This window comes from Thunnus albacares, chromosome 17 (assembly GCF_914725855.1).
Source record: "Thunnus albacares chromosome 17, fThuAlb1.1, whole genome shotgun sequence".
In the NCBI taxonomy this organism is placed as follows: domain Eukaryota; kingdom Metazoa; phylum Chordata; class Actinopteri; order Scombriformes; family Scombridae; genus Thunnus; species Thunnus albacares.
In genome coordinates, this window is record NC_058122.1 from 12,473,353 (window position 1) to 12,485,675 (window position 12,323).

General features: G+C 42.4%; 1 protein-coding gene across 11 annotated transcripts in view; it reads right to left on the reverse strand.

Moving 5' to 3' along the window:
• The window catches only part of cacna1aa (calcium channel, voltage-dependent, P/Q type, alpha 1A subunit, a), a 78,660-nt gene that overhangs the window by 6,784 nt on the left and 59,553 nt on the right, over positions 1-12,323 (reverse strand). For 5 of the 11 annotated variants that reach the window (XM_044330718.1, XM_044330717.1, XM_044330716.1 and 2 more), the window contains 7 exons: positions 10,327-10,441; positions 9,668-9,775; positions 8,533-8,636; positions 6,138-6,253; positions 5,845-5,977; positions 3,980-4,093; positions 227-443 (listed from right to left, as the gene is read on the reverse strand). In XM_044330718.1, the coding sequence (XP_044186653.1) occupies positions 227-443; positions 3,980-4,093; positions 5,845-5,977; positions 6,138-6,253; positions 8,533-8,636; positions 9,668-9,775; positions 10,327-10,441 (907 nt within the window). The remainder of the gene's footprint in view (positions 1-226; positions 444-3,979; positions 4,094-5,844; positions 5,978-6,137; positions 6,254-8,532; positions 8,637-9,667; positions 9,776-10,326; positions 10,442-12,323) is intronic. The other 6 variants (XM_044330712.1, XM_044330711.1, XM_044330710.1 and 3 more) reach the window with 4 other exon arrangements.

The window sequence follows — 12,323 nt, forward strand, 5'->3', positions numbered from 1 at the left end:
ACCACTATTTATCATCAAAATAATGTGTAGACAAAACGAAGTTAGCCTTTACATATTTTTGTTCAATCTTCGTGCTTAATTATCAATTCATTTTTGAGAGTTCAAGAGATCTACAGTAACTTGTAACCCTTTAGGTTACAGGTGAAGCCTTGAATCTATCAACCTCCAAAAGTATCATGTTATTGCTTTCTATAGTATATGGGTGTTGGTCTGTGGCCTTTCCAACCTGTGTCAGCCTCCGTGTAGCGACAGAGGGACCTCTCAGAGGCCCGATGACTCCGATCTTTTCGCCGGTGTCCGTGTCTGGAAGCTCGACCCTCCTCAGGTATTACACGCTCCATGTTGTAATCATCTGGCCCTCCTTTGTCTCTGTGGCCACGCCCAGACCTGCTGTGGCCCAGTGACGAGGCAGAGCGCTTCATGGGACTGCTGTCATTGATGGTCTGAGAGAGAGAGAAAGAGACCACCAGGAAGAAGGGGAGAGAGAGGGAGAGAGAGATGCAGGGAGAGGTGTTTTCTTTGACTGTCGAGTTGGTGTTTTCTGCAGGCTATGAGGTAAGAGACACTGTGTGTTTGTGTATATGTGTGCAGGTGTTTGAATGGCTTATGTTTCTTGAACTCTATGCAAGCCCCCCACCCGCATCCAATCCCTACACATACGCATTAGTTATAATGTTCCTATCATGCTACTTCAAAAATACAGATACTGAGAACAGCTTATTGGGCAGGGGTCGGCAAAAAGCAGACAGTGGGCCAAATTTGTCCCTCCATCACAATTACAAAAAGGTATCTTTTCTGCAGTATTTTTCATAAATCCATTGTAGATACATGGAACAATATAAATTTAAGCCATGTATAAACAGAAGTCAGCATTATCTTAATTTCCCATCCAATATTCAAAATCATCCATGTGGCGTGAGGAAAGCAAACCACTTCTGGGACTCATTCTGCAACAGTTTATAATGTGGACAGCTCCTGGTGCTGAAATCAAATAAACTCACCCAATATATAACCGAACAGTCTAATAAAACCACTACTTAAATGAAACTATCTTACCTCTTTAATTCAAACACGTTTCATTGTGCAGTAATAAACCAAAAAAGTCTTTACTGACAGCAGCCATTTTGATGATGACCAGGAATTGGCAAACAAGGGTGAGATCACATCTATCAGAACTTTAAATGCATATATTTCAGTAGCTGTAGGTCTAACCATGAGTGCACTGAAACACCAGCCAAACAGTGTAATAAATCGTCTTTGTTTCCAGATAAATTTAAAAGCAGTATTGAATGCACACAGTTAGACATGTGTCTCCACTTCACCTGTAAAACTGTGTTGGTCCCCCAATGAACAGTGTTAAGAAACACCAGCTCATGGCTGAAACTACAGTAATTGCCGACCCCTGATACAGAGGAATCAAAAATAAAAATAAATAAAAGGAGATGATGGCAAATGGCCATGCCTTCCATGCTTCTGTTACTTGCTTTGTAAAAGAAAAAAAAGAAGGGATAGAAGGGTCAGTAGGACTTGCAACACTTCTCCACCCTCATCAACCATAAACCCCTGAACGTGGCACATTCCAGGCTGCACAAAACTCCTCTATTCCTGCTCCCCTCAGCGTGCTTTCCTCCAGCCATGCAGGCACATAGGGGTTGTCCTGCGTCCTCTACCCACATGAGAGCTTCCTCGGGACAGCAGGGCAGAGCCTATGGTGCCACAAGTTGCTGACCTGGGCATGTAAACCATATCAGGGTACATCAGTGCTAGATCCTTAGGGCAGGTGAGCTGGCCAGTTTCTCTATTGTTTATTAGATAAATTGATTGACAGTTTCGTATATAAAACACAAGATTATCTGGCCTCATAGGAGTAGCACTGAGAATCCCAATAACGTATCCATTCACACGCACATTTAGCAACAACATTCCTCTTTCTGTCTCTCTTCATTACTCACACACATACTCACATACACACACGCCCACTTAAACACATTTCAACATATTTCTTGCATGCAGGTGGGCAGGTGTGAATGGAGACTTTGACACAGAAGGGGAAACACTGACAACATCGTTATACACAAGCACACAGGCATGGGGACATAGAACAAAAAAGCACTTGCAGCAGCAGCTAAGAGAGAGAGAGAGAGAGAGAGAGAGAGAGAGGACACAGAGGCCACGAGACAGTGGCATGACAGTTGATGAGGAGAGGCGACGTGCAAAGTTCAGCGCAATTCCAAACCCAGTATGTTAACTGCATGATAGAGAGATTGAGAGAGTTTGGAAGCTGAGCTGGCATCAGATTAGATCATGCCAAAAAAGGTTGAATTTATAAACTTTAAAGAAACCCCTGCCCTAAAAAAAAATGATAAAGGCACATCATGAGGACATGACAAATGAGGGAAAAAAGAAGTTTCAAGAGTGTGTGAGAATGAAAGGGACAGAAAAGAGAGATAGAGAGAGAAAGATGAGACAGGGAAGACAGGGTACATACACTGAGGTTACTGCCACGTTGCTTCCCTTTCCTCCGCTGCTGTATGAGCACAGAGAAGACACACACACACAGAGCCACAAATACACCAAAGGTGTGGTCACACATGAAACATTCACACAGAACCAGGAAGAGAGGGAGAGGGAGGGGAGAGGGAGAGAAGTAAGGGAAGAAGGGATGGATTGATACACAATGGAAGAGAAAAAGGGTAAAGAGGAATACAAGTAAAAACCAAAGAGTGTTAGTTGGAGGTTGAACCCAAAAAGAGATGGAGTGTCACGATGGAGAGAGGAAAGAGAGAGACAGAAAGAGAAGGAGGGACAGAGAAAGAGAGTCTGATTAGACACCGAAGCAGCAGTGAAGGTGGAAGAGAAACACTTACCACAGACATTGGAGGGTGGGTGGCACCAAAACAGTGTTATATAGACAAGGTCACCGTGAAAATGCTCAATCAACGACACCACGGTCAGCAATGATGACAATCAGCAAAATAACCACACAAATGGATATGCATAATAACACACACACACACACACACACACACACACACACACACATACACACACACACAATTACAATCAAACGACAGACAACAGTGTGACAGCAGCAGTGTGAGTTTAAAGACACGGAGAACAGTGACAGCACAGAAGAACTGCACACACCCACACACATACACACATCTATAACGCGACATGTCATGCTGGTTCCAGTCCTGGTTGAAAAAAAAAAAAAAAAGAAACAAGAAACAAGTCCCCAAAAACTCAAAAAGAGTTCAACACAGGCAAAACCTTTGATAGGAAGGAAGAGAAAAAGTTTAGTACATCCACAACAACAAAAAGATAAATAAATCAGGGTCTTGACAAAAGAAAAGGAAATAATGGGGGGCAAAGAAGTGTGTAAAGTGTATGTATATGTGTGTGTGTGCACACATTTGTATTTATAAATGTGTTGTGTGCATATGACAACCAGAGCACTCACCAGGGTATGAAACAATACAAAAATGGATGAGTGTGTCAAATGGAGACAGGACAATCACGGTTAAAAACCTTCATGCAAGTGAAGGGATGAGAGGAAGAGAAGAGGACCACAGGAGAAGAGGAGAAAAGTAACAAAAGGTCTGACTTTGCTTTGCTATGGTCCTTTTGAATTCAAGTTTGGAAGTCAACATTTCAGCAAAACATTTCCATGTTTTAGACAGAAATGTTGTCACGTCTGGTTGATCTTTGGCTAAAAAAAATGAACTCATATCTTTGTTTAATATTTTGCCCAGTATCATACCAGAGGCAGTATGCATTTTTTCAATTATGGCCCTAATTTAGTAGAAATCCCTTTAGACCCTGTGCCAAACTTTCTCCACCATGGATTAAAGTACCCACAGCAACGAATCATTAAGCAACGAGTCAGACCTGTGTGATCAATTCCAACGAAAGGAGACGAGGAACAGAGAAAATGGGGGAAATAGAAAGAGAGTGGAAAGGTGAGAATGCTGCTCACTTGGTTGTCGCCTGGGAGGCGGGGCATGGAAGCGGCCCTGCCGTGGCCTTCCATTGGTGGAAAGTGCTCAGTATCCGAGTAACCATCCTGCCCCATCTCTCTCATCTCTACCGTCTGCAAACAGAGCAGGAGAGCAGGAGATGGTGTGACTGGCTGCCATGAAAACGAATAGGGAGTAGGGGTATAGGTAGTAAAGTTTGTTATCCAAAGAAAGCAGAGAACCAAGGGTCTCAGAGAGGAAAAAGTAGTCAGTTGGAGAATTTGGTGAGTGTGTGTATGGTGTCGGACATTGCCTTTTTTGTTTGGTTCTTGTTTTAGTTTAGAATTGTGCGATGAATGGAAAAATAGTAAACTGAGGGTTTGGAACTTAAGTGGATACGAAGGTGAGTGTACTCACCTTTGCAAAGGCTGCTGTCATACTTTGGCTGGCTAGTTTGCACATACAGCATTTACGAAGATATCAAATCTAAATCCAACATGTTGTTTGGTCATATCTATTTTGTTTGGAGTATACTGTCAGCCTTGGGCAGAGTGAAAAAAATCCCCACCACCTGGGATCGCAAGACTATAGATACAGATAAAAGTACATGAGGAATTTCAATAAATTTTGAATTATGTAATGCTGGAAAAATGCTCACCACTCAAGATTGAGTCAATAAGTAGCATGTGCTTGCTGTTGGGTGTTACATTTTCAATGTAAAGCCATTTGTTGTCTAATATCACTGGTTGTTGTTTTGTGCTTTCTGATTTGATTTGCCTCAACTGTGGGTTATCATTCAAACTAGTTTGAATGAAGCCGACAGCCACTCTCTTCTATCCGACTACTGGGTTTAAACTTCTCCAGACCTCTGTTGATTGATATGGAGAAGTGGCTATGTTATAGGGCTGACTGATACAGAGACCTGTCAGGCCCTCCAGGAGGTCAACAAGCAGAGAGGTTTAACATGACGACAGAGACGTGGATCACTCTGAACTGAAGACAGGGGCAAGATAGACTCCGAATGAAATGTGGAAATGTACAGTGAAGGAAAAATTCTGTAAGATATAAAATTGTGTGAAAACACAAGTTTGAGAGATGAAATCAAAGAAAGTTTAATGATGCTGTCGATGCTAACTGAAGAATCGAGGTAAGAAAGATCCCAGGAAATGAAAATGACCTACTGAGTAGAAATTATTAAGGGAACAAGGCAGTAAGGATGGGACAGTATGAGCTCTGAACTTCTCTATTTTGTGCCAAGGTGATAAACATGGAGGACAGAAAGCAATTTCACTCACTTGATTTGATTTTCATCTTATTCATATGAAGAAGGGCTGCCAAGTCCATATGTTTTGAGTATGAATAGCTCTTTAACTGCAGAGAAGCTTCAGATTATATAATACATGCCGTATTTAGGAAGAATGCTGTTTATTCATGCATTATGTAAAAACATGAAACAAGAAGCAAGTCAATGCCCTGATCAACAGCAGATTGCTGAAATCCACCTTAATGTCTACTTTAATGTCAGTTATAATGAAGTGTAACACAAACCTGAGGTCTTTATCTATCTGTCTATTCATATAACACACTGGAGTTCTGAATAAGCAGGATAATGGTTTCCATGGAAATGGATTGCCTATATCTGTATCTGCAAAAAGACCATAGTCTATTATAACATTATTGTCCTCAGTGGTTCTTTGGGAGTTCATTTGGAAGCAATGACATGAAAGTAAAAACAAATGCTGAATGTATCGAGTGTTTGAATACTTAACACAAACTTGTGTATGACATGGATGTGTTTTATCTGTTTTGTGTGTGTGTGTGCTGACAGGTGTGTGTGTGTGTATGTGTGTAATCCTTGCTGTGTGTGTGTATATGAGCTTTCTACCTGAGAGTTGGTCATGCTTCCCAAGCCATCCTCAGCGTGTCCCTCAGGGCTCCAGCTGCCGACCTTCTGGGACATCTCCTGAGCACGAGCTGTCACCCATGATTGGCTCTCCGGGACCCCCCCTTCCACCGGCCTATCACCAACACACATACACAGACAGAGAGACAGACAGACAGACAGACATACACGCGCATGTGCGCACACACACACAGTCACAGACACATCTTAGTTCTCTGGTCTGCTTTCAACAAACCATCTCCTGTAGAGTGAAACATGCTAAGAGTCCAACTCACAGGCTGTTGACAGTCTCAGTTGTCTCAGGTGGAGGTAGGGCGTTGTTAAGTCCCGGACCCCCATCCTGGGTGGGGGAAGGTGGCTCCACGCGCTGAAACAGTAATGGCGTTCGATTCTGTGTGAGATATACAACATGGCCGTCGCCAGCTATCAGGCAGACTGACAGGGAAATGGGGGAAAAGGGGCAGAGCAGGAGCAGAGGGGATGCAGAAAGGGGGCAGTCGGCTGAAGCGAGGCGAGGCAAATGAGGGGAGAAGTAATATAAGAGGAACAGATGGGAGAAGGCACTCTTGAGCAAATGATGCCCAGAGATGGGTGGACTCAAGAGTGCATTCTGGGACCCAGCAACTGTGTTGCCTGTAAGGCGTCCAAGTCCGGGAAAGGGAATGCTTTATACAGTCACACACTGAGTTTGGAGCTCAGGAATGGGTCAAATGAAATGATCAATGATAATTGTAATATTGATAGGAGATAGAAGCAAACATAACATGGGTCCACAGCAGTGGAAGTAGAATAACAATTGATAAGCAGGGAGCAATACAAGAGGGGCCTCGTTCAAAGGGGGGATGCAGGACATCATGGCAGATAAACACTGCAACAATCCTGTGGAGGGGAACATATAGCAAGTGAATTGCATGATGGGACAAGTTGAATAGGAAATGCTACATTCACAGTCTTTCATTTGTTAGTCATCCACTTCAGAAGTTGCAACAGTACTATCTTATTAACACCATTAAAAAAACTTCAGAGCATGTTATCTCAGCTTTCACATTCAAATCATCCACTTTTTGAGTTTTGTGATTTTAAAACAATTCTTTCTATTTTCCTTCCTACCTTCATTCAAACCTAAAGTGTGGTAAACCTCCTATCTATGTGTTGAAAACACTGAATACAACTGATCCATGCAGAGCTGTGTGCGACATGTAAAACACACTTATCACTTTCAGACTGTTGTGTGCTGTTACTAATGACATTTTTGGATCAAGAAACCCTGCAGAGGTCTCTCACTGGGTCTATCCATACCATATGGTAGCAAAGTCCTGCTGCCCAAGTAAGACAGGTAGCAACCTACAGTGTGGCAGGTGGAGTGGGGGGAGGAGACTGTGGAGATTATGTATGTAGTGAAGGAGAGAAGGGACGAAGCAAGTGAAAAAAAATGGGTTGAGTGTGGAGCACAGTGTGTGGCCAGGGGATTGGGGAGGAAGGGGAAGGGAAAAAAAGGGCATGAGAATGCAGAAAGAGGGTGAAGGAGTTTTGCTGTCATTTCAGAGACATTGTGAAGATCTAATTGCATGCAATGAAAAATCAGATTGATGTGTGTCCTCAGAAGCATGCAGCTCTCATGCAAATGTTTTTGGTTCAAGCACAGGTTGATGGCTGCATAAACCTGTTTAGGGACATTAAACATAATTTCTATTAAGATATCATCGTATGATATCCATCACTTCCATCACAAATAAGATGAAATACAGTGATATTAGTGTGACAGGTGACTGACAGGTTTTCTGTCCTTTGATAAGGGACAGTGTGTTAAGTGAAGGGTTGGGTGCAGTGCTATCATAATGTAATGCTAACAGTCCAAGGTTACAAGCATGGGGAGTGAGGAGGTACAGTATCTTTACAAGCAGAGAACGGTCGACTCCCAAGACAGAATCAAGCTCAGCAAAAGAAGCCATTATGAAGGTTCCCATGATGTTAAGGTATGGGTACTTTAGGGATTGTGACAATACTTCAGTCTGCTTAAAACCAAACCCTGCACTCTCCAACAAAAATATTAATCATGTTGGAATCAACCATCTACCTTTAGTACTTTAAATTTAGTGAAAACTAAAATAATTTGCCTCATGAATAATTTTTGCATTTTTTTCTGTGTAATGCCATTGCTAAAATTAGAAGCAAGAAGTAGCAAGCATTGCCCAGCAGATGGCAGCACTGTTATTGCTGTTAGTGAGGGAGCATTTCATGAGAGGTGGCCATTAATATACAAAAGTGGTGTATATTGTAGGGAAAATATTAGGTATACCATATAATAAAATGAAATTCAATACAATAAGACTACATTATAGTCTACAAATGATCACAGACTTGAATGGCTCCTTGAAGTCTCAACAAAAAGAAATATTACAAGCTTCACAAAGGTAGTGAATGATGCAGGGTTATTGGATTGGATTCCATTTGACTGTTATAACCCCTGTATACCCTTGTAGGTGATTGAATAAGGACTCCTCCATAGGTTATTTGAACCCTTGATCTAGACAGAGGTTGTCACAGCCAAGGCTTGTATGAAACGGGTCCACAGCCCTGCAGCCTCGATTCCAGTTCGTCAGTCTGCCTTTAACTCTACAGGTCAGATGCAGGTAGAGCATCGTCTTGTTCTCCTAGAGACAGCATTACCTGCTCATCCCGGAGAGCCTGCGAGCGTTTGATCTTGCTCTGGCGGTAGTACTCCATGATCATCATGGCAGCGTAGATTTTCCCAACTGTCAGGTCTGTAGCTGCTGAGAGAATGACAAGTTACCCTGCAAGATTAGACCCTTTGGTATGGACCCTGAGCGCGAGGAATGGTAGAAAGGGGTGAGGCATGCACACAAACAGTACTTGAACTCTCAAACACAACTCAAACACTCATGAACATTGAGCAAATAGTCTTTTCACAAACAGATTGATTTTTTTTAACAGTATCTTAATTTTGTTTTACTTTCTATAGCACTGACATTTATCACAGGTAAAATCTTGTAATCAAAGCATTCATTGTGACGAAACAATATGCAGTCCCCCCAGGAATTTGCAATCATGTGATTGCAAGAATTAACCCAATTTTAACTGAACAAGCCATTAAAAAAATAAACCAAAATAAATAAAATACAACTGTGATATCCAGTTGAAACTGACACTGACTTCTTTGGACTTGGTTCCAAATGTGATGCTAAATACATCATCTATTTCTTCGCTCCTGGCTATTTTGATAATAAATCTCATGCATTACACAAACGAAAGCAACCGCTGTTATGCAAGTAGTGCTTTGGCACCTGTGCATATTGTTCTCAGTGTTATTAATACTATGGTGGGAGATATACAATATTTTCTTTCAAGCACAGCCAGCCATCTTGTGTACAGAGCTGACTGCCCCTGGAGTGAAAAGACGTCTATAGAGAGTTGATCTATAGTGAGGCACCCACTGATCTCAGGCACAAACGGGTGGAGAAGTGTTGGAGTCTGGGACTGGTGGTGGTCTATTCTGGTGTGTGTGATTTCTGCATCTGAAATAAGCAATAGGGTATTGTGTGTGCAGCCTGTGTGTGTTTCTTCATGTTCACATAGTTATCTCTTCATGGATGTAGAGTAATGTGGGTGTGGATGTGTAGGGGTGATGTGCCAGCTGTATCAGAGGGTGCAGCAGAGAGAGAGACTGGCTGAAAGAAGCGGTCCTCAGGTGACGTGAAGAGAAACAACGTTGGAGCACTGGGTGGCACAGGGTGGCTGCATCCAAGCCACATTGCTGCGCCTGTACCCACACTCTGCAACTTACACTTGTGCGGCGTAACCAGCAAATCCAGGGTCTTCTGGGAGAGATTGGGCCAGATCGCCATCATCTCTTTCCTCAGCTCTGCGTCCATCTGGTGCTTGTCAATACCACCTAGGCAGATTCAACAAATGCATACATGCGTACATGGACACATATTCATTCATACACATATGGACATGAGCATGCACACACAGAAATTCACAAAAAAAAGTTGACTCATACACAAACACATGCACATTCATACCCATTCATATGATACAAAAAGGTATAAGAGAGGACATACAAACATGAAAACAGACAGAAAAAACATGTTTTAATTAGTTACTAAGGTAATAATATTATAAAGCATTCAGCTCTGAACATTTAAGCAGTTTAAACTGTACACATGCAATCCAGTTTTTTAAGCTGAAGTAACAGAATCTCGATTCCACATCATCTAAAACTTCTGCCTCACACATAAATTAGCAACACGCTACACACAGCATCTACTGGCATAGAAAGCACACTGTACTTAAGCTACAGAAGGAGAAGCATCAGGAAGGACCGAAGGTTTCTGGGTTCACGGGACAGAAATAGCGGATAGCGCTGCACTACGAGGGAATAAAAAGAGCAGAGGAAAGCATGTGAAAATTGGACCAAAGAAGGTAAGAGGGATTCCAAACCTTCCGTACCCTTGGCGATCTTGATATCCAGCGCTGTGCGGATCAAGGCCATGAGAGTGGAGTTGAAGTGGACTGTGTTATCATCAGCCACAGGCAGATCCATACGGAGCAGTCTCTGTGGGAGAGCCAATCAGGGTGAGTAGTGAGAAAATCAGGAAGCAAGCAAGGCTGAAATGTACGTAGAACCTCCAGGTGACAAGGGGGAAGGGCAGGAAAGGGAGGGGGATCAGGGTGAAGGGTGGGGTTGGGGTAAAAGAGCTGTGCATAGCATCTGTAGCAGGCTCTGACTCTCTCTGTCTCCCTGTAACAAATGGCTTGGACTCAGCTTCAGTGTCAAATTGGGCACCCTTGATTTTCAGTGCAGCAGTGACATGTAGGGATTCACAGATTTGAATCTGTCGTGTGGTATGAAAGAACCTGTGAGTGCCAAGGTGATTAATGCTCACACTTTTCCAGATTTGTCCTTTGACTCACATATTCACTTGTTTCATAACTGTTGTGTTAGGGTTTTATGATTTATGTTATATTTATGTTTTTCGACATCCAAAAGACCTCACAGGTTGGTTAAACTGGCAATCCTGAGCCTCCGATGAAGGAACAGGAGGACAGGCTGAGCAGCAGCTACTACTATCCAGAGCTCCTCTTAGGGGATTGGAGGTTCACAGTAAAAAAAACAACAGAGACCAGATGATAAACCAATAAACCAAAAACTGAGGGACTGCTTCAAGGAAGGGGAACACTTTGGTTTTCATTTATTGGTTTGATCCTTTATAGGTCTTGTTGGTTTAAAATAAAAACACCAACTCACAGATGACAGAGTGACGTTTGTGTGTGTTTGGTGACAGAAGACGACGACAACCCAGACATGCAGCATATCATGCCTCCCCCCACACCCCTTTAATCCATCCATCAAAACTTTTTTTTTTTTTGTTAACTTAATTCTGAATTCCCCCAAACCTTTCTTGCACATCCCATCCCCATGCGACATGCGATGCACACGCAATATGCCTCACAGGACAAGCAGCTGCACAGCCGTACACAGAAAGCATCCTCTGTTGACGACATTAAAATGAGTTTGTGAATTGTTGTAACGTGGCTGTTATTGGAGGGAATAAGAAAATTTGTAGACAATAGGGCTAGGCTGAAAAGATAGAGCAAGTAGCTCTATGGCTAAAAATCTGATGTCTAATGTGTGAAAAATGGGCACAGACTTAGAGGGTTAATAGGTGAGAGAGCAGCATTCTGTGGAAAAAGAAAAAAAATAAGAAAACAACAACATGGCCACCATGGATGTGTTTTTTTGGCGCAAAGATGTGTAATGATTGTTCAGGTGAACTTAGTCCAGGTGTATGTAGAAAATATGAGGTGAAAAAAATATTTATTTTGCCAGAAAACAGATATAATAAGAGTTGAAAGGGGGAAGCTTAAGGGAAAGAGATGATAGAGAACGAAAAATTAATAGGTCAGGAGCTGGAGCATGTAAATAGAAAAAGTGACCAAAAATAGACAAACAAAAGACAAAACAATGCAAAGAAAAAAAGAAACATCACCGCACTTAGTTGGCTGTGTCTGTGAGAAAGCGGTCCTGCCTGAAGGCTCAACTGTCTCTTGTCAGGACAGAGAAGATCAAAGGTTAAAAGCAGTGGAGCTAGATGGGTCATTGTTCTGTGGACTGGTTGGAAAGTCAAAGGTAAGGGTTTGGATTTCTCTCATTAGCAAGGTGCTCAGGGAAACCGGTAGGGGAGGTAAGGAATAAATGTAGAGATGGTGGCTTTCTGGAATATCGTTCCAGTAATCATTTTTAAGGGGTAGATTAAGATGTTATGTAAGCTTTGCCAAAACCATGCATGAAAAGCATGTTAGGTTGTTGAGCAGGGGGATTGAGGGTTTAATTTTTAGTTCAGGGAGGAGGCTTTTAGGAAAAACGTTTGAGGGTAAAACCAAAAAGATGAGGATAGAAATAGAGCATCTAAAGACAGGATGGATAGTGGGGTTAT